Below are 23,357 nucleotides of genomic sequence, written 5' to 3' on the forward strand. Positions count from 1 at the left end.
CATGCATTCTACTAATTCCATATGCAAAACTGCATATGAGGAAACTGCAATGGTATCTAAAAAGCGTTTGGACTCAGCATTGTCACAGCCTAGAGACAGTCATAACCTTGATTCCCTGCCTACAACAGGAGTTTTGATGGTGGTCCCAGGCCTGTCACCACAACAAGGGACAGCCTTTCACCCTACCTACAGCCAGGCAGACAATAACAACGGATGCATCGGATTATGCTTGGGGGGCACATATGGCAGGAAAATGTATTCAGGGCACGTGGCCCAAGGAACAAATGCATCTTCACATCAATCAAAAAGAGATGCTAGCTGTACAGAATGCCCTGACAGACTTCAAGGACCTAATACATCCAGGACAACTATTAATAAAGACGGACAATACCACAGTTATGTGGTACATAAGCAAGGGGGCACACATTCCTACACCCTATGCAGACAAGCCATGACTTTGTGGAACACAGCACTGACCTACCAGGTACATTTGCAAGCACAATTCCTGCCAGGAACAAAAAATACACTGGCAGATGAACTAAGCAGAAATCTAATGGATCCTCATGAATGGAGGCTAAATCCACAAGTGTTCAACATGATAATAAGGAAATGGGGACGCCCAGACATAGATCTTTTTGCCTCCCCTCACAATTGCCCAATACAGAAATTTTGCACAAGGTGTTATCACTCTCAAGCATGGAAAATGGATGCTCTATCATTCAGATGGAAAGACCTGACAATCTATGCCTTCCTTCTAATGCCTCTTCTCACCAAGGTGCTTCTAAAAGTCAGACAAGAGAGGCCAAAAATGATCCTGATTGCACCAGACTGGCCACGCCAACACTGGTACCCAATCCTGAAGAGTTTGTCCCAAGGTCCACCTTGGCCTCTACCTCAAATCCCTCATCTTCTGACACAACAAAACAATCAGATTCTGCAGTCAACGCAGAACCTTAAACCTGGCAGCATGGCAGATAATGTAGCCACTCAGACTGCACCTCTCTCTAAAGCTGTTATGGATGTTATTTTGGAAGCCAGGAGGCCCAGCACTAGGAAATCATATGCAGAAAAATGGAAGAGATTCTGTGCTTGGAACCAGGCACAAGGGCTCGAACCACTTGTCCCTAATATTCCTCAGATTTTGCAATACCTAACTGAGATGTTGGACAAAGGCCTATCTTTTTCATCCATTAAAATCCATGCCTCTGCCATTTCAGCGCATTACAATATGGATCCTCCTATTTTTTCACATCCTCTACTACAATACCTCAGAGGGGCAAAAAATATAAGACGCCCTAGGAGAGCACCAGTACCTACTTGGGACCTCAATTTTGTTTTAGAAAAACTAACACTACCTCCATTTGAACCAGCCGATCTAAAATTCTTGTTATGGAAAACTGCTCTGCTCCTAGCAATAACTTCAGCAAGAAGAGTCTCAGAGTTACAGGCAGTGATGGCTGTGGAACCTTTCCTCATTTTACATCAGGACAGGGTTTCTCTTAGGACAAACCCAACATTCATGCCAAAAGTGGTCTCCAATGTGGCCTTAAACCAAACCATTCATTTACCTACTTTCTACCCAAATCCACAGAATAGAGGGGAGAGACTTCTGCACGCTTTGGATATACACAGGCAGCTACGATTCTCCTTGGACAAAACAAAAGCTTTCAGAAAAACTGAGCAACTGTTTGTAGCATATGCTGCAGGATCACAAGGAAAGCCTATTACAAAGCAGACAATCTCCAAATGGATAGGACACTGCATCCGCTTCTGTTATGCACAACATGGCAAATCTGTTCCTACAGGCATTAGGCCTCATTCTACCAGAGCAGCAGCTACTTCAGCAGCTTTCCTCAGAGGAATACCTACCAAAGACATATTAGAAGCTGCAACCTGGAGCTCAGTGCACACTTTCACCAAGCACTGCCACTTACCTCTCTACTCCAAATCCAGAGCAGGCTTTGCCACTGCAGTTCAGCAGGGCTTGTTAGCCTTGCCAAATCCAATTTAGACCCAGCCACCCAACCTCAGCTTTGGGATACTACCCAAGTGTAATCACTGCAACAGTGAAACACGATGAACATAGTACAGTTGTGTACCTACCATAAATGTAGATGTTCGAGTGTATTCACTGTTGCAGTCCAGGTTACCCACTCACCATCCCCCTTTTCTTTGCTGGGACTTTCCTGTACTTCTCAACTCTATACAACCTATGTGGTGTATTTGCTTGTAGATGAAGGAAATGTTTATAGTAACATATGCATGTTTTTTTGGCATATTATTTTCTTTTCAGCCTTCCTATCTGGGGGCACCTGACATCTGGGGCAAGAAAAACTGAAGAAAATAGCGTTGGTTGCAACTTTTATACCCCTGGCGCACTGACGTCAGGGAAGAGGTGACAGCAACCGATGCCGGACCAAGACTTTGGAACTCGGGCCGACTGCGGGTCGCCTGCCAGCAGGATAACCCAAGTGTAATGACTGCAACAGTGAATACACTCGAATATCTACATTTATGGTAGGTACACAAATGTACTTTCTATGCTCCCCAATAATTGTTCCAAGGAAATCAGAAAGGAGCCAAGAATATCAGGTTTTGAAAACCAAGCAGCCTCAGAAGCAGCAGCAGTTTGATGGAAATTGCTGCGACAGATGGAATTTGTATGGTAGCGGTCAGCAGCAAGGCAGAGGTGGACTACTTCAACAAGGATTCCATTGTCCCTCTTCTGAGTCCGGGCAGTATGAACCCTGAATGATTGCCCAATTGCCCTACTCCGGAGGCCACTGTAGAACAACTTTGCCTGCATTCCCTTGTATGGCTGGCCTTTGTGCAAGGCAGTTGAATCATGGAAGTCCTATTTCATATATCATGTCTGCTTGATACCATTTTTAATACTGCCAGCTCAGCCGCCCTTCTGTCTGTCATCAGTACCATCCCATTAAAGGAGACTAGCTCAGCAGAAGGTGGAAACGTTCTCGGAGAGAGACACTGAGTTCCACCAAACCATAGATGATCCTGATATTATTCAAGGTTCTTGGTGCCCAAAAGAGACTCAGTACTTCAGCCATCTAAATCAATATGTGAAAGGTGGAGTCCTTCTAGATGGTCACAACACAATCCATCATATCTTGCATGTAGGCAGGAAATTGGCTGTGCTCTTTGGATCTCCAGCATGTATATTTACACGTGAAAATAGCCAAGCCATCCAGAAGATTCTTCTCTTTCACATGGGAACTAGTCATTGCCAGTTCATAGAGTTGCCCTTTGGTCTCTGCACAGCCTGATAGGTGTTCACACAAATGCATGGCTCCAGTTGACATCCACATGCAACTGCTGGGAATAAAAATTATCCTGTACCTGGGAAACTAGCTCATTACTGAATCTACAGTGATAAAAGTCATTACCGCAAGGCAGTACTTTTCCAAATTCCCAACTGGAACTTTTTTATTTTGTACCATTCATAGGCTGCCAGTTGGACACAGGAAAACAGCTGAATATACTTCCCCAAGTAGAATCACTGCAGTACTTCAAGCAGTGTTAGACCTCTCCCAAAACCTTGCTGCAGATATTGCATTGGTGCAAAGTGCTAGGCATTATGGCAGCCACCTTCCAGGCAGCACTCATTGCTGCACCTACAGTGGTAAAACTCAGTATGGCAAGGCAGTATTTTGGGGATCACAGTCAATTTTCTAAATTCCCAACTACAGCTTTTTAATTTTCTAGCATTCATAGACTGCCAGTTGGACACAGGAGAACAGCTGACCATTCTTCCCCAAGTGTTAGACCTCTCCCAAAACCTTGCTGCAGATGCTGCATCAATTCTCAGAGTGCTAGGCATTATGGCAGCCACCTTCCAGACAGACCTTTTTGCCAGGTTGCACGAGTGTTTCAGTGAATGCTGATTGTTTAGTGGTGTCAAGTGACAGAACTTATGATGGACGCCATAAAACTTTCAAAGACTTGCTGAAAACACCAGTCTTGATGGACAGTCCCAGAAAAACTAAATTCTGAAAATCTCTTTATTCACAGTCCACACAACTAGTCTAAACATGGATGCATTCTTACTGGGGTGGGGGCATTTCTTGAATAAGGATGGTCCAGCGGTTGTTTACCACAGACAGGGTCAAGTTCAGTGTCGATGTCTGGGAGATGAGCAGTCATCTTTGCTTTGCCATCTCCCCCAAGGTGTAGTGTCCATCCAGTCTATCAACATGGTGGTGGAATGACAACATAAACAATCAGTAAGGTATCCTCCTTTCCTCCTCTGTCGAAAAGCCATGTGACTGTAGGAGTGGGCCCATCTCTTCATGTCACTTTCTCATAGAAAAGTACTATTTCAGACATTCAATGTGATTGTGGACAGATTGAGCAGACAAATTCTGTTCCCTCATGGTAGCCCTAAATTTTTCACAAATGAGAAAAGCCTTGTGATCTCTTTGGTACTGAATAATGAATCAAAGGCTAAAAGTGTTAATCATCCCTCAAGAGGGGTCTAAGAAATGCATTTGCCCATGATTGTCACCTAGGGCTTCTTTATGCCTTTCCCCATACCACTCAGACCAAGATTCCTACAGAAAGCCAGTAAGTGCAATGCCAAGGTCATCTTGTAACCCTATTCTGGCCATGCCAATTTTGGTTCCCTTTGTTTTGACCACATCTAGGAAGAAAACCTTTTTTCCCCACAGCAGCCCTGTATGCTTTCTCTCCCTTCCAGTCACCCATACATTCAGTCCCTTTGGTTAACTGCTTGGTTTCTTCAATTCCAGTGATTGCCAGGGACCCTATGCTCCCAGTACAAGAGAGAGAGACTTTGTGATGCCCGTACACTGGCCCAGCAATTAAGGAGTCTCGATCCTCACCACTAACACCAGTGAGGGGCATCCACATTGGGAAGGATAACAAATGCACACACAGTAAAGTACAATTTCCGTTAAGAACACACATACATCAGTCAGTCTAGGGCTGGTTTCTCCCTTTCTCTCCAGATCCCCAATAAGACTCCTCACTGGCACAGCTTTATGGTCCATATGTCAGCCTAATGGTCAAGCTAAAACCTCCAGCACCCTCTCTGTCCAATCAGTGCTTTGTGTCACTGCCCAAGTAGCTGACACACACAAACTTTGAGATGAAAGTTATATACAACCACATAGACACTCCTGGAGAAGGCTGGCACAGGTTCTCCAGCTATGCCCCTTCCTGCCAGTTTATAAGGTAGTACCAGCTGCCACCAACCACTAATATCAGATACTAAAAAGGCCCTTACCAAAGGGTGTCCAATTATTACTGTGCAATATTATACAAATAGTAAGTATTACCCAGGGCTAAAGCTATTGGAGTGGCATGGCCAGTATCACAATATACGTGCAATGTACTTTAGAGCGTAAATTATCTCTACACAAAACAGCCACAGTTGAAAGGTTTAAAATATTTAATAATAAATAATAAAAACACAAGACAATACTTCTTACTACACAGTGCTAGTCAAGCGTTCAGAGATCACAAGAAAATGCTTAAAATACAGTAGAATAGTTCTGACATCAGTACAGAAAAACAGGTAGACTAAACTTACTATTTTCTATCTATGTCTAATAGCAATCAGAGTTCTAAATAAACTTACATAAAGAGCAAAGCATAGTACTGGTGAGTTGTCAGCTTTAAACAAAATCCAAAATGCTCTCTCTGTCTCTGAGAAAGTCCTTTAAATTGATAATACATCCTGCTGACTCATTTTAGATTACATCATTCTTAACAATTCTCTGGTTTCCCAGGCTAACAAGCTCTACATTTACATTTCTTAGTAAGCTTGCACCTGGTCAGGAAACTAAAGTAATTAAAAACATTATATATGTAAAATCTAGCAATCAACTCTGGTCTCAAAACAGTAGAAAGAATCTGCTGGTTCAGACACCACGGCTCTGAGGCCTGAGATCAAACAGTCATAAAATGCTTGACTTTCGGCTTTCTTACAGCAGAGTGCACTGTTACATTTTTGCAGTTCAACATCCAATGCAGTTTTCTCACATTTCAGAATTATCTACAAAATTCTATCTAGCTAGGCTGGCAGCCTTCACATATCTTCACAGACTTGATTGCAGCCTCTCAAAAACTTCTGACCTGGAAGTTTAGAGAGATAAATGAATGATGTTTTCCTTATGGGCAAGCAGACATACTGATACCTTTTTGGGCCCCTGTTTCTCAATCAATTGCTAACCCTTTTATCAGCCCCATTTTAATAAGGTGGCTTGATACTTCTCCATCAGAGTTCATTTAGCAGCAATATATTCCTGCCATCAAGGGTTTGCATTGTCATCATTAGCTTCCCATGTATTCTGTAAAGCATTCCTTAGGGGAAGTTGCATTACATACCCATTTTGTAACATCCTTCTCCACATATTTTTTTTCTGAAAAAAATAGACCCACCTCCTTTCAAGCCTGCTAGTACAGCTGACATTAAATTATTGTCTGGAGACCCTCTTCCTAGTGGCCATTACATTGGTTAGAAGAGTATCAGAGTTGCATGCATTGTCATGCAAGTTTCTGTTCATTGTATTACATAAGAACATTGTACTCCTTAGGGGAAAATTCAGTTATACCTTCGATTGCTACAGTAGTCCATTTAAATCAATCCAGCAAGAGGAATATAGACTGCACTGCATGGATGTACACAGGCAATTTAAATTTTACCTTCACAAATCCGAGATATTCAGAAGGATATCCAATTATTTGTGTCATTCTTCCAGAACAGAAAAAAGTTCAGAAAGTGACCAAAGTTTCATTATCCAAATGGTTGTCAGATTGTATCACTTTGTTTACCAATCCATTAAATACATGTTTGCCCAACAAACTAAGAGGCACACACTTCAGGCTTAGGCAACCTCTGCAACTTTCCTATAAAACCTAGCAACGGATGAAATTTGCTTAGCAACATGGTGTACCTTGCATACTTTTGTAAAACACTATAGTTTGGATAGTTTCTCCAGGTCTTAAGACTAATTTGGGGTTTCCATTCTTAGAAGCATCTTGTCTATTGGTGTGCTGGGATAATGTCCTGCCTATGACCCATTTCAGGTAGTGACTTAGGTGCTGGTGAAACTGCTGAAAGAAGGGAACAGGAATGATTAGGCAGTGCCCACTCAGCTCTGTCAGGGAGAAGGATGCAATGCCCATGTCCAGGGTGACGTTTTTTGTTAGGTGGAAGTGAATGATGCATGGTGATCCTTGAGCATGCTGTTGTGCATGTGAAATAGGGAAAAGTTGGGGCTAACTCTGGTTCTCGGAGGTGATTGCAGCCATCAGTATCAATCCCTCTCCTTTCATTTGTGAGAACAACAATTGGAAGATGGAGTTCTTGCTTCTTGTAAGAACTAATGGATCATGTAGAGGATGGAGGGGCGCCTTAATGGTTTATAGGGAACTGGGAGCAAAAGCAATAAAAGTTTAGACCCAGAGACAGGGGACTGGTTTTTGCTTGCAGTTTTGGGGTGTCCTCTGAAATATGAAAAATTCCAGCCAGCATGAGAAGCCATCTTAGTTACCATGAGTTGCAATGCATCAGTCTGCTCCAAAATGGCTTCTCTGCTTCTTCTGTCAGACCCCTTTTGAGATGGGGAGGTGACAGGCGATTCAGAGCTGACCTGTTTTTGAGTTGCTGAACATTGGCAGTTGAAAAGAGAGAGGGAGAAGTCTCTCTGCTTGACAAGCAACCTGTTTTTTTTTTTTTTTTTTTGTGTGTGTGTTTACATATGCCTAGTGACATCCTAGTGGAGGCTTCATAATTTCTAATTCTGAGAGTAGTTAATGCATTTTACTTTTTTCTCAAAAGAAAAATATCTACTCTTATTTTACTTTGCCAAATAACACAGATTGAGAAATGCTGACTACAGACAAGTAACTAATCATGTTACCCCATTAGATAAGTGTTGTGTGCCCTCCTCTCCTGTATGGCTTTAATGTAGATATTGCAAATGTTGCTATATTAGTGGTATATTCGTTATGCTAAAGTTCATATTCATTCTTTGGATGCCATGATTTGTTGTCTGTACTATCATTTTATTTAAAAAGTTTTTAACTTTCCTGGTAATTTTTTCTTTCATGGAATTTGGTTTTGCTTGCTGTCTTTTTTTTTTTTTCCTGTCATGAATTTATCTGCTATTGCTGCCGTACTTAAAATATGGTGTGAATTATCTACCATAATTGTAGTTTTTTTTGTATGGGCTCTTGCAGCAGGTGATACTTATCTGCCTGTGTTCTCCCAGCTTTTTGTCTCTCATTCTTAAGTTTAGAGAGATTATTGTTGTGCTATTCCTGCTGCCTTTTTCTGTTCAAGAAGAAGAGGAAGTGTCAGGAAAAGGGCCACCCTTGGTACCAGAACATATATCTAAATATCTTAGAAAAATAGTCTGGCATCCTGTAACAAATGTCAACTTTCAGTCCTCACTTTAGCTGCTACAAAGGCCCATTTCATAAGAGTGCTGTAACACTAAGTACACCTCACAACTTTATAGTATAGGCAGAAAAAAGCTTAACACTGTTATACAGCTGATACCAGTAGCTGAAACGCTTGTTTCCAGGAATGCTTGTGACTAGTTACCAATCATTTTTTTTTCATTTTTTTTTGCAGAGTGCATCACTGTCAGCAAACACCTTGTCTGTTACAGTTCCTCCAGTTAACCTTGATGAAGAATTAATTCCGTCCCCTGGACCTAGTCCAACAATTAGTGGTGGTGCAAGCAGTCTTTGTGAGGAGAGTCCTGATGTGAGTGCTTATATTCAAGCTCAAAGATTTAGTTCAGAAGACTCTCTTGTGAGCAGACAGACATTTACAGGAATGGTCCCAGTGCCGTTGCCTGCTGTACAGACTTCTGTCACACAGCACCGCACAGCTTCACCTGCAGTGCCTCAGATTACAAGCTTGAATTCTCAAACTGCATTTGCTTCTCCAGAAGTACAAAAGTTTGGATTTGACAGTCCTTTGAAATCTTCTGTCATTACCCATACTGCTTCAGACACTTTAACTTGTAATGCTGCTGCTACTACCTTTAGCCAGTCTCAGAATCTTGTTCTTGCCAGTCAACACCAAGGAGTGCCTTGTAATCTTTCAGTGCAAAGTGGTTTAATGCAGCAGAAGCCACCAGTTCAGCCACAGTCGCAATTAACATTTACAGTACCCACCCCACCTCAGACTGTCCCACCATCAAATTCCAGAACAAGATTGAAGTCCCAAAAAACAGTGCTTGCCCCCAAACCAGAAGGTGTTTCAATACTGGTAAATAGTGCCTTCATAGCACCAGGTAAGATGATTTTAAAACCTGTTTTATTTTCAGCAAGCTTTTATTTATACCTCTTTCCTTTTGCTGATGACTTGTTGATATTTTATTCATTTTATGTTTTAAATTCATGTTTTTATCGGTCATTTTTTTTCTGTTAATAGTTCTGATCTAGTAAAGTAATTGCAGCGGTTACTACTGCATTAAGAGATTGTTGGATCCTTAAAGCACACCAGCTGTATGAGCTTAATGAACATAGTGATATCCTTCCTCAGGTCACTGTTGCAGTTTTTCAAACTGTTGGGTTATTTCACCAAATATGATCGTCTGGCTAGGGCACCAAAGCCAAGACCTTCCATAGAGCCGTATGTCCAATGTGTGACCTAAGCCCAAGGGCGTAAGGTTACACAAGTGGACATTCAGCATAAATCCCAGACACACTCTCCACCAGTATGAATGCAGGTTTTGCACCAGTCTGTCTGTTCTTTGCATGATTGTTAGTACCATTGACCTTAATGGGTTCAGATAACTGCTCTGTTGGGGAGCCTTCCTTTATTTTTTCAGCTACATTGCTATTTGTTGCTCTATTGGATGTTAGCGAGGAGGGGAAAGCAGTAGACAGATTTCCTGCACTGCTCACCACTCCCAGTAACTTTTCTGCTCGAGTGCAGGGCACAACTGTAAAAATTGTTGGATCTGTCAGTTCATTGTTTCAAAGATCTTAAGAGTGCAAGTTTCTTCTCTCAACGCTTGCTTGGAAACTCGTCACCTTAACTCATTGCAGCTAAGTGACGCTTGCAGGTATTTCTGCAGTTACATCATACGGACTCCTGTAGGTGCCAAATATTGCTTTTTCATATTTACAATTAATGATTTCAAAACCATACTACATACTAAGTATTAAAATATCTCATATTAAAGCATCACTATGGCAAACACACCTGTATTGATATTTGACCTCTGTCTAGTTCAGGTAAAGAGATTAATCGTTCATATAATAATTTGCAGTGTCAGAAATTTCATATTTTTCTAGATATCTCGACAAGCAAGTAGCGCAGATAGAACTGCTTATTCTCATATGAAAACTCTTAGCTAGATAAAATATTGCTAACAGTATGTGTGTAACTTGAGTAGTTGATGAGATATGGTAAATTAAAATATTACAAACTTAATAGCCACTGTTTATTGTGATTTATAAAATCCAGATTTTAAATTGTTTTCATTTAATCTTCAACATGAGGGATTCTGATCTGGCAGGGATCCAACTCGGCTGTATACTCCAGCATCAGCTCCAAAGTCCAAGTATGCAGAGTGTGGGCATAAGCTGTCTCCCTCCGATGGACACAATCTGTGCGCAATCTGTTTGGGAGTCACCCATCTAAATTTCTCATGCTCGATCTGCACAGGCTTCAACCCTTGTGCTTTAATTGACAGGAGGAATAAGCTTATTTTAAAGGGCCTTCTCCTGCCTCCCACAGAGTCTATTGCTTCTCCTGTCACCCCGGCTTCTAGAACTCAACCTCCCGCTAAGAAGCCCGGGGATGGAGAGAGAGTGTGCTCCAAAGAGTTGCATCAGCCTAGGAAGAAGTCTCCAGAGTGCTCTTTCTTGGCTGAGCCCCCATCTAATTCCCATCCAGATCCAAGCTGAAGTTCCCCTTGGCTTCATCCTCTGTGCTTCTCCCTGAAGCCAGAGACCTGTCTGGCTCGGTTCCCCACCGCTACCTCTCCTTGGCTTGTCTCTAGGCTGGTGTTGGTAACCTTTTTAGTCCAGTCTGCTCGGAGTCTCTCCAAAGCCGAAGTGGACAGAATGACGTTGAAATTCCTCCGGGCCTCATCCTCTGATTCTGCCCTGGCTCCCTCTTTTTTTTTGAGCCGGAGTTTTCCATCCTGCCCCCTCGGGAACAGCCTGCTGCCAGTTTGCCCCAGGATGTTCTGATCTTGGAAGTTCCTGAAGCTTCTGAATCCTCCCCGGAGCCACCCCCGAGGAGTTCCCTTGGAAGCATATGGAAAGAGGAGGCACTTACACTCCCTGACGGAGTCTCACCGATGATACCAAATTGGAGGAAGGGGAGAGCTCCCCTCTATCACCCCCGGAGGATGTCTCCTTTGGGGACATCGAGATCCTGGGCCAAAACGGTAGGTGGTTTACCCTGAAGCGCTGTCCTGACGGGTCTGTATTCCTGGACGCATTTGGCACAGGCCCTTCTACCTCCTGGGTGTCCCCCCTATGGATCCGTTAGTGGATCTTATTTCCTGTAGAGCATGGAAGGAACTGGACATGATTGAGCCTATCCCCAGATGTCCGGATAAGGTCCTAAGCTCCCCATCTGACAATCCCCACTGGGTCGGGGGGGGGGGTCCCCAGTCGATGCCATGGTGGTTGCGGCAGCCACCAAGAAGGAGCTGGCTCAGTAGAGCTCCTCAGTCCACCCCCCAGACAGGGAGTCTCGGGCGATGGATTATTTCAGAAAGCGGGCCTACGCTTCAGCCACTTTTGCCTTATGTGCTGTGAATTACCTTGCACATGTCATCAGACAGCAGAGAGACCTGGTCAGGGAGGTCGCTGACTCTGCCCCGGGGTCCATGTTGGCAGAGGAGGAGGAGGTCTTCTCCTTCTGTATGGCCACCGTCACTTCTACTACGTCCATGAGGATTCTCTCACATGCTACTGAGGGTGCCTCGAGAGCTGCAGTTACAGGTGTGGCCGTTAGGCAACATGCCTGGCTCTGCCTTTGTGTTTTTTCTGAGCTCTTCAAGGAGTCTTTCACGAATGCTCCCTTCGACAGTCCCACCTTGTTTGGAAAGACAGTTCATGATATGTTAACCCAGAGCGAGAAAGACAGGAAGACCTTGTCTGCCATCGGGATCCGCTTCTTCACTCCACAAAAATCCTTTTCAAGGAATCTGCGTGGTGTAAAGGAGCTGTGGTTCCGGAAGTCTCAGGATATGTCTTCCACCAGGGGCAGAGGGGGATATGACAGGCGAAATCCCTCCTGGCAGAGGGGGTCTGAAGAACCAAGGGTCTCATGATGCTTTCCCGGACAAACCCTTTCAACATTCCTGAAGGATTGCCTGACTGCTCTTCTCTGCAGGCAGTCTGGGGGCACCTATCTCTGCACCCAACAGCTAGGGAGTCCATTACAAATTATCGTTGGGTTCTGCAGATCATATCCAGAGGTTACTCTGTCCTCTTTCTTCACCCCCCCCCCTCCACCCAGACACCTCCCGGACGTTCCCCCTGGTCAGCAGGAGGAGACAGCCACAGAAATTGCCAGGCTGCTTGCAAAACAAGTCATCCAGCTCATCCCCCCCAGACCAGTTCGGATCAGGCATTTATTCCAGGTTTTTTTGTTGCCAAAGAAAATGGGTGACTTGTTACCCATTCTGGATCTGTCAACCCTGAACCTGTCCGTTGCCAAGGCAAAGTTTCAGATGGTCACCCTTCAGTCCATTCTGCCCTTCCTGCAGATGAACGACTAGCTGTTGCATGGTAGACTTCCAGGACATGTGCTATGCCATTAAGATGGACAGGCACTCCCAGAAGTTTCTCCACTTCTGGCTGGGAGCCAATCATTTTCAGTTCAGAGTACTCCCCTTTGGACTCATCACTTCCTGCGGGTGATTACCAAAGTAGTGGCGGCTCACCTGCAGCTGCAGGGATTTCTGTTTTTTCCCTATCTGAACGATTGGCTCCTCTCCACTCCCTCTAGGCATTGGTAATACAGACCAGAGATTACCTTCTTCTAGCCGCCATCCCTGGGTATTACCATGAATCTCACCAAATCCCAACTGGCACCAGTTCAGGTGGTGGGTTTCATAGGGGCCCGACTAGACACTATACAAAGCAAAGTTTTCCTGCTTCCAGACTGACTCTCTTCACTCCATTGTCCTGTACAGGACATTCGTCTAACCTAATTTCCCATGGCGGGCTTAGTTTTTCAGGCATCAGGGTCCATGGCGGCCACGATCACCCTTGCCCCAACTGCACGCCTTCACTTGAGAGTCCAGTGGTCCCTGCTAGACCTTCCTCTATCCCATTCTGTTCGACTGTCTTGTGTTTGCAGGGACTCCCTTCTTTGGTGGCTCCATTCCCAGGACCCTCTTCTTGGTTGACTGTTTATTCTTCCCTCTCCCACGATCACGGTGACCACTGACTCCTCTCTGCTCGGGTGGGGGGCATTGCATGGGAAGGATGGTCCAAGGCATGTGGTCTGCTCTGGAGACCAATCTGCATATCAGTGTCCTGAAGATGAGGGTGGTGCTTTTGGTGTTACAAGCTGTCCGTATCTCTCTTCTTCGGGGGACTATTGCTGTACAGACTAACAATATGTCAGTGGTCTGGTATATCAACAAACACGGGGAACCAGGTTCTATCCTCTCTGCTGTGTGGCCATGAGATTGTGGGGGTGGGCAGTCTCCACTGGCCATTTTTCTAGTGGCAATGCACATTCCGGAGAAGTCCAACATCCTGGCGGATAGGCTCAGCCAATCTATTCTGATGCCTTAAGTGTGGTCTCTGAATCCGTCAGTAGTGGAGTAGATCTTTCTAAAATAGGGTTGGCCTTGCTGCGATCTTGTCTCCTCTCCTTCCAACACTTAAGTGCAGTGGGTTCTTCACTCTGATCCCCCCTCCGGGGGAGTTCCTCAGAGATGCTCTAGTCCATGCCTGGCCCTCTGGTCTCCTTTGTGTGAATCATCTGCTTCCCCTTATTCCCAAAGTAAATAAAATAAAGTATTCTCTCTCCAAAACCATCCTTGTCATGGATTCTTGCAGGTCTCATTGAAGACAGTGGCTTCAGTCCCGTCTTGTATACGAGGGGAAACTATAACTCCTGCTTCCAGGGCTGCATTGATCACAGATGCATGTTCCCTTGGGTAAGGGAGCCATTACAAGGGGTGGCTAGTCCAAGTTCAGTTATCTGACTTAGAGGCTTCTCTTCACAAAAATATACCGGAATTGAGAGCGATTGTCCTTGTGTTGCAGGAATTCAGGACCACCTTGGTGTGTGTGTCCAAAAGGACAGCATGTGACTGTGGTTTGGTACATCAACCAGCAAGGAGGAACCACAACCTATCCACTGTGTCAGGAGGCAGTGAAGGTATGGCAATGAGTGATGGCCTCCAATCACTTTTCTTTTTGCAACACACATTCTGGAGTTACCAATTATCTAGTGGAGAGGCATAGCAAGTCTTCACTTACACTTCACGAGTTTTCCCTCAGCCCATCTGTAGCCAACCAGATTTTTCAGCATTGGAGCACTTTCTACTGCAATATCTCTGCCTCTCCCTAGCATGCCAAATGCAGCAGATTCTTTGCCTTGATCCCCCCTCTGGGTTAGTCACCCAGGAGTGCTCCGTGTCAGTAATGGCCTATGGTGGTACACTATGCCTATCCCCTTCTCCCTTTAATTTCCAGATTCATCCAGAAAGCATTAAGATGCAAAGCAGCTGTCATCCTTATAGCCCCCTTCTGGCCCAGATCAATTTGGTTCCCTTTTCTGAAGCCAGTTTGGCTTTTGGATCCATCCCATTCACTCACCTATTTGGCAAGCCTCCCCTGGGCATGCCACATTTAAGGTTAACTGCATGGTTTATCCAGTTCTGATGGCCAGAAATTGTCATCTCTCTGAAGTGGTCAAGATTCTTTTGTCCTCCAAGAAGGGATACTACATGGAGGATCTGTCACAGTAAATAGAAACACTTTGGCTTTTGGGCTAATACTCAGGATATTGACTTTTTTTGTACAACGCTTCCCGACTTTCTTCGATTTCTGCAGTCCCAGTTCTTCAAGCAGGTGCCAGTTTTTCCACTGTCATGATTCAAATAGCAGCTATTTCCAGTTTTCATGTTGGGTTTTGAGGACTCTCTCAAGTTAACAAGGCCTTTCTTAAAGGAATATTTCTCCTTTGGTCACTTGTGAAAGACCCTGTATAGCTATAGTATCTGCATTTTCTCTTGGATGCTTTGACCAAGGCCCAATTTGAACCAGTTTCCACTGCACAATTGAAGTTTCTTTCTTGGAAAACAATTTTGGTGACCATTGCTTCAGCCAGGAGACTATCAGAGCTGCAGGCCTTATTGTCTTCCTACATCATTTTTCATAAAGGTAGTCTCTCAGGGCAACTCTTCCTTTATTCCAAAAGTAGCTACAGAAATGAAATTTATTCCAGCATATTAATTTGCTAGTTTTCTTCCCAAATTACTCTAATAAAGCAGATTATATTTTGCATATTGTAGATGTACACAGTCAGTTAAGTTTTTTACATTCACAAGACTAAGCTATTCAGGAAAGATGCCCGGCTATTCACTTACATTGCCTCCAGTAGGCTGGGCCAGAAGGTTTCCAAGATCTCATTCCCAAGGCAGTTGTTCAGTTGTAGTACCTTCATTTACATTGATCAGGAAAAAGACCTTACCGAAAAAGAGGAATTTCAAAAGGAGGCCTTTTGACTCTCCTACAGAGCTGATCACTTTAGATCCAGGCTTGGATGATCAAGAGGGTTCCCTCAGTCCCCCCCAAAAGACCTCAATTTCAGTAAGAACCTTGTGACATGACAGAGGAGATACTGGCCTACAGTCCCACCCTCATTGGATGAGGAGGTCCTGTATGAGGCATTTATGTCCACACCCTCTCCTCCTTAGGTGGTACCACCAGCAAAACTGCCTTATTGATCTGGTCACCGGGAGAGCTTGGCAGGAACCCAGTGACTCTGAAAGTATTCCAAGAAAGACAGACAAAATATTTAGGTCCCCAAACACAGAAGATTTTGGTGCAAGGGTCCCTTTTTTGATTCTACTGTTGTGGTAGTGGCAACTAAAGAAAAAGCTGACATAGCATCAGCAGCTGTCCATCCACCCAACAAAGGAGTCTAGGGTGATGAACAGGATGGGGAAGCAGGCGTGTGGTGTAGGCACTTTTTCTCTCTGCTTTTGAACTACACATTTCGCATATGAACCATTTTCAGAGACCAAGTTGAGTAAGCACTAGTCTCTTTGAAAAGACTGCCCACCCCTGACCCTAAGAAGCAGCTAAATTCCACCTTTGGCACCATGCTCAGTATCACCAACCTTTTCATGCAGCTTATATGTAATGCAGCTGATGGAGCAGAAAGAGCAGCAATCACAGGCATAGTGATGACACCATACCTAGCTTCACCTGTACAACTTTGCAGACCACTTTAATGTATCTTATATGAATGCCCCATATGATGGATCTTACTTGCTTGGTCCATACATTAGAGAGAGAATGTAGAAGTGTGAGCACGATGGGAAGATGCTGTCTGCTTTAGGAATTAAATTTGGGACCCTTAACGATCTTACAACAGAAACCAAAAGGGGTCCAAATCCCTGTGATTTAAAAAAAAAATTCCAGCATCAAACCGCCAAAGCCACTTCTGATATGGGTGACCATGGAAAAGTAAAGGCTTCAATAGTGCAGACCCCAGGGTCTCTGGGACCCACATAACCAGGGATATCTTGGGCTTTTCTGTGACAGCCTAACCATCACTGAAAAGCTACCAACTGCTCCCCTCTGTCCTGTGTACATAACCATCACTCGTGATTCTTGGGTAAGAAGGATGATATCCAGTGGCTATACAGTTCTGTTTTCCCTTCTTCCTCCTCCTCCCCTGCTACGTCAGCCACTTAAAACGTGCCACCTTGTCAGCAAATAGCGGCCAGAATGTGACTTCTTGAATGGTATAAAAGCCATTCAAGCGGTCACACCAGATCAGACAGGGTTAGGTTTTTATTCTAAATTCTTTTTGATTCTGAAGAAAGCCAGGTATCTCAGGCCAGTGTTGCATTAACTGCAAGTAGTTTTGCCTTATCTACAAGCAAATTACCAAATTTGCTTGATCGATTTTCAGGATGATTATATAGCCAAAGCATCCAGACGATCCTACTCTTCTGCTTGGGAGTAAACCACTTTCAGTTCAGAGCACTGCCCTTTGTTCTCCATCAGTGGTCCTAGTCAAATTCCTAAAACTAATGGTTTCTTCCAGTGATTCCATATGAGAGTACTACAGTGGCTACTCAGAGCACAGTGGTCCCATTTAAAATATTGTTCTGCCCTCATAATCACTCCTTTTTGCAAAGTTCTACTTCATTAGTGCTTAGCTTCCCCCTTTGTTCTCCTAGGAAGACTATTTCTGATGCCACCCCTACGGCATGGTAACCACGGCTGACTCCTCCTTTGAGTGGGTGGGTGGGTGGGCCATTATCCAAGGAGGATGGTCCAAGGTTTATAGATGCAAGAGGAGGCCAACCTTCACATCAATGTCCTGGCAATGAGAGCAGTCTTCCTTGCATGGAACCACAAGATGACTTGTCCCTATGAGTGATTTGTATACAAACTGACAACATGACAATAGTTTGGTACATCAGCAAGCGAGAACAAACCAGGTCCTACCCCCTTAATGTTGAGAAGCCATTGAAGTGTGGCAATGGGTGATTTCTTTGCATTCCTTCAGTAGCAACTCATATTCTTGGGAGGACCAGCTGTATTGCTGACAGGATCATTAGATCCATTCTGACACCTTACGAGTAGTCTGTCAGTCCATTGGTGGCATGTCAGATTTTCCATCACTGGGACTTTGCTGTTATTTTTTCATTTCCCTAGACAAAACCAAGTGTAACAACTACTTCGCTCTGATCCACCCAAAGGGGCAGTCCCTGGAAATAGATCTAGTCGAGAAGTGGCTGCCCGAGCTCTCTCGCACATTTCTTCCTTTTGCTGCAGTACCCAGATTTATACAGAAGTTAATCTGATGATAGACCACAGTGATCCTCATTGTCTGTTATTCACTCTGGCAAATCAGGTTTTCCCTACTGAAGCCTCATGGGATCATAGGAGGTTACTAGGCTAATGACCCTAGGGCCCTTACAAGCCTAGCCAAGTTTTACCCTTATTTCCACAATCAGTACCTGTCACCCCTGTCCAATAGGGACATAGGTGGATCCCCTGGGGTGAATTTACGGTTACCCATCTGATCATCCATTTTGTATTTGCAGAGGGTCCGTGAGGTGCTCTGCTTGACATGAAGCAGGAGTCTGTTCCAAAGGTGTGGCAACCTCTGGGAGACTAATCTTTCCCTTCAGCAGGTTCTACTAATGCCACATACCAGGTTAAGGTAATTAGAGTGAATAACCTGTGTACCATTTGACTTGCGATATGCAGCATTTCCAGTGAAACAGGGTCAAAGATTGCCTTGTATGCAAGACAGAGATCACCTCTGAGTAGTCTGTATGAAACAGAAAAAAGTGACAGTGATTTCAGATGATCCTTGTAGGACAAATGCTAAAGACCTTGAATTTTCCTTGTGGTCTCTCCAATTGCTGCAAGTGCTTGGTGTAAGGTACATTCCAAAAGGAGCATTATACTCCATTACTGGCCTGATGAGGGAAGAGTACAGGGAGGTTATAAATTCTTTTTTTTTTTTCTGGAGGCAATGCCATTACTTATGAGATGAGCAGTATAGAATGCCCTTCCTACCACTGTGGAGACATGGTGATCAAAGGTAAGTTTGCGGTCAACCTGTCCAGGTGTCTCACCACTAAGTGTGCATTTAGGGTGGTGTTATTGATGTGGTAGTTAGCAGGAACATCACTTTTACTGAAAGGGAATGATGCATTTTTTTTGCATTGAGTTTAAGGCCATGACTTTGGCACCAGTCATTTGTTTAAGACCCTCTTGTAGGATGTTGATATCATTTGGAGATTCTATGACCTCTCCAGGTTTGCAGTTATCAGCAAACTTTGTCAGCCACAGACCTTTACCTTTAGCTTGCACTTCAGAGAAATAGATTCCAAACAGTAGAGGTCCCAGGACTGATCTCTGTGGAACACCACTGGTTACAGGTCTGCTGTTGGAGGTAGATTTCCCTTTTTTGACTATATGGGTTCTATCAATGAGCCAGTTAGCGACCCATCTAATGATATATGGGTTAATACTTAGCTGGGTGAGTTTGTCACTTAACCATGAGTGGAGGATAATGTCAAAAGCCGTAGCTAAGTCTAGGTAGGATACATGCATAGATTTCCACTCATCAGGGGCCTTGGCGACTGTCTCAAAGAAGTCCACCAGGTTTATAAGCATAACCTCCCCTTGACAAATCCAAATTGAGTAGGGTCAAGTGTTTGGAGGTTACCAATATCTTTGCTGATAAGGTCCATGATGTTTCTCTTCATGGCGTTGCAGATAAGGCTAGTCAGGCTAATAGGTCTATAGTTCCTGGAGTCCGTGGAAGCACCACCTTTGTGCAAGGGGGTAATGGTGGCGTTTTTCCATTCAGCTGTGATAAAGCCAGTGCTTAGACAATGATTGAAGAGAGTACCCGATGGCATTGCTAGTTCTTGTTTGAGCCCATGTAGGACGCAGTCTGGGATGTTACCAGGTCCTATGGATGCTGTGTTTTTGACCTTAGAGTAGGCATTCACGACCTGCTCTTTAGAGATACAAAGTAGGGCATAGATGGTGGGGATGTCTTGGGGTAAGTGTGTCAGGGAAAGGGGAGTGAAGTTTTCACAGAACTTGTCAGCTAACAGGTTAGCAATGTCCACAGGCTCGGTATACGCGGTATCATTAACTACCAGTTTGGCACAAATCTGGGCCTTTCTTTTTAGGTTATGGATGTAACTAAAGAACTCCTTATGGTTACCTGTATTTGAGGAAGCTAGTCTGGATTTATAGTTGGCTTTGAAGAATTTCATAAGAAGTCTTATTTGCTTGTTTAAGCTGAGGAGGGAGTATTTCCAGTTTAGGGCTCAAAAGTGTTGTGGAACATTTTGATGTTTCAAATCTTTTCAGGATACAAAATTAATCTAAAACAAAGGAAATCGCTTTAAATTATGTATGCTAACACAAATTGGTTCAGCAATATCCATATTTATGGGAAGATGATAAAATTAAGTACTTGAGTATGGATTAAAAAGGATTCTGGTGTGACAGCTGAAGGTACGTGGGGAAAGACTAAATAAAAGATAATACAAAAGCTTAGAAATTGGAAGCTCTGTTGTATGGGTAATAGATAGCAAGGTACAAGCAATTAAATGTTTTTAGTCCCTTTAGTTTTTTTAAATAGGTCAGGCATATTTTGATCAACCAGAGGAGAAGTTGTGGATAGCAATTAATAAAGAGCTGAAGGTTTTTATCTGGGAGGGGAAGACATCGAGTAAAGTGGGATAAGTTGATTCTTCTAATCGAACGAGGCAGTTTGGTATTACCCAATTTGGAGCAGTATTTCAGAGCTACACAGTTAAGACTCCTATACATAGCACAAGCAGAAACCTAATTCAAAGTGGAAAGGGATGATGATGAAACAGGGGAGAAGCTCAAGAAACAAGGAGAGACTTGGATTTTGGATGCCGATCCTTAAGAAGAACAATAACCATACAGAATACATTCGTAATGTAGCAAAAAGTATTCTAAGAACTAAGCCAGCATGGGAATGGAGAAAGGAGATTCTTATGATAGGGAGGACTGCAATTGGGGATACAGACAATTAGCAAGAGGGGACTGGAATTTATTGAAGAAAACTGGCAAAAGAATCTCGATACTGGAACTAAATTCGAGGGAAAGATTATAGAATGGGAAAAGGCCATGAATTTATTTGAACTACAGGCTGGAGACTGCCTTCCCTATCAAGTAGTGATAGCAGACTGTAGGCAAAGAAAAACAAATAGGGGATTCCTTAGTGAAAACCAGCACTGGTAGAGTTTTTAGTAGAATCTAGAACAGAAGCTGCTGTTAAAAAGGGAATTACTAGTAAAGAATACAAAATGTTGCATAACTATAAGAATCAATAAGAGAAGATTAGAAATGATTTTGGAAGAAAGACGTAGATAATCAATTCACAAAGAAACAATGGGGGATATATCAATGTCTGCCAAATATCCAGCAAAGTCTAGAAGATTTAGGATCTTTGCTTGGAAGGGTTTCATGGGTATTTTTATACCCCAAGCAGACTCCAAAGAATTTTTGCTCAGGTAGACAGCAAATGTTGGAGGTGTGATGAGGAAGAAAGAGGTAATTGAGAACACATTTTCTGGGAGTATAATGAGTTGGAAGACTTTAAAGATTCCCTGCAGACTGCTCTGTCAGAGATACTAATTGAGCAAATTGATGCAACTAATGAACTGATTTTTTGAGCTATTATACAGATTCAGCATTGCCTGGACATAGTAAGGTCTTGCTGTGTCTAATTATGGTGGCTGCTAAAAAAGCAAATACTAGAAAATGGAACTGTTAGTCTAAACAAACTTTGCTAGAAGTAGTGAGTATAGTAACAGAGATAAAACAACTGGAACTGGAATATTTAGAAAAGGATAGGAGCAAAAGAAAAAATGAGAATTGTGGGAAAATTGCATGCAGAGGAGGAATGAGGTTTACAAGAAGGTAGGATTTGAATGAGTTATGTAATGTTTGACAATGACTGGACAGATTATAAGTGAAGCATGATGTTTACAGCTAAAATTACATCAATATTGTTTTGTTTTCATTTAAATAAATGTATGATTGCCTATGTTATACATAATCATTTAATAAAGATATTTCTTGTTTAAAAAAAAAAGTGTACATCACATGGGATCACCCATTCTGAACAGTTCAAAAACTAGATGAGAGAAAATCAGATATAGTAGTCCATGAAAAAAAAAGACAAAAGTATCACTGATCATTGAAATTGCAACACCTATTGATTACAGTGTCTTACATATAGAGAGACACAAAGTCGTATAACAGGATTTGAAGACAGAAAGAAAGATACTCAAACAGTTCCAATTGTACAAGGAACAATGGGTCTAATGAAAAAAGAATATACACTCGTACTCGGATATGCTACCAGTACATGTAACTCCATGTGAATTACAGGGAGAGTCATTTCTGGGCACATTGTGGGTGCTGTGGTGAGCACTTTTGGGTAACATAAAAGAGTGAAACAGTACTAATTTTCATGAACTTTAATTATACTCCGACTTTTGATATATATGTACAGTGGATATAAAAAGTGTTCACGCCCCTGTTAAAATGCCAGGTTTTTGTGATATAAAAATGAGACCACAATAAATCATTTCAAAACTTTTACCACCTTTAAAGTGACTTATAACCTGTACAATTCAATTGAAGAACGAACAAATCTGTTAGGGGAAAAAATATAAAAAATAAATGTACAGTAAGCTGGTTGCATAAGTGTGCACACCCTTTTGATTTAATTACAGCATTCAGTCTTCTTGGGTACGAGTCTGTCAGCATGGCACATCTTGACTTGGCAACGTTTGCCCACTCTTCCTTGCAAAAGTGCTCCAAATCTGTCAGATTGCGAGGGCATCTCTTGTGCACAGCCCTCTTCAGGTTAATCCCATAGATTTTCTATTGAATTTAGGTCTGGGCTCTGGCTGGGCCATTCCAAAACTTATTTTTCTTCTGGTGAAGATGTTCTTTTATTGATTTGGATGTATGATTGGAGTCGTTGTCATGTTGAAAGGTGAAATTTCTCTTCATCTTCAGCTTTCTAGAAGACGCCTGAAGGTTTTGAGGCAAAAGTGACTGGTATTTGGAACTGTTCAGAATTCCCTCCACCTTGACTAAAGCCCCAGTTCCAGCTGAAGAAAAGCAGCCCCAAAGCATGATACTCCCACCACCATGCTTCACCGTGGGGATGGTATTCTTTTGGTGATGCAAAGTGTTTTTGTGCCAAACGTACCTTTTGGAATTGTGGCCAAAAAGTTCAACTTTGGTCTCATCAGACTGTAACACATTTTCCCACATGCTTTTGGGAGGCTTGATGTATTGTTTTCCAAATTTTACCTGGGCCTGGATGTTTTTCTGTGTAAGAAAAGGCTTCCATCTTGCAACACTACCCCATAGTCCAAACATAGGGCGCATACAGGAGTTTGTAGTACACAACCAGTACTTGCCAGAAATTCCTGCAGCTCCTTCAGTGTTGCTGTAGGTCTGTTGGCAGCCTCCCTGGCAAGTTTTTTGGCTTGTCTTTTCATCAGTTTTGGAGGTATGTCCAGTTCTTCGCAACGTCACTGTTGCCCCATATTTTCTCCACTTTTTGATGACTGTCTTCACTGTGTTCCATGGTATAT

The 23,357-nt window shown here is 43.2% G+C and overlaps 1 protein-coding gene across 1 annotated transcript in view; it reads left to right on the forward strand.

Annotated features, from left to right (window-relative positions):
• LOC122799503 (MLX interacting protein) overlaps positions 1-23,357 on the forward strand; it is a gene marked incomplete in the record, with an annotated part of 1,086,811 nt that overhangs the window by 301,567 nt on the left and 761,887 nt on the right. Inside the window, 1 exon segment of the mRNA XM_044068616.1 lies at positions 8,621-9,290. Within this exon segment, the coding sequence (XP_043924551.1) occupies positions 8,621-9,290 (670 nt within the window).

Source organism: Protopterus annectens, chromosome 4.part0, assembly GCF_019279795.1.
Source record: "Protopterus annectens isolate FY-2018-M chromosome 4.part0, PAN1.0, whole genome shotgun sequence".
Lineage (NCBI taxonomy): Eukaryota > Metazoa > Chordata > Ceratodontiformes > Protopteridae > Protopterus > Protopterus annectens.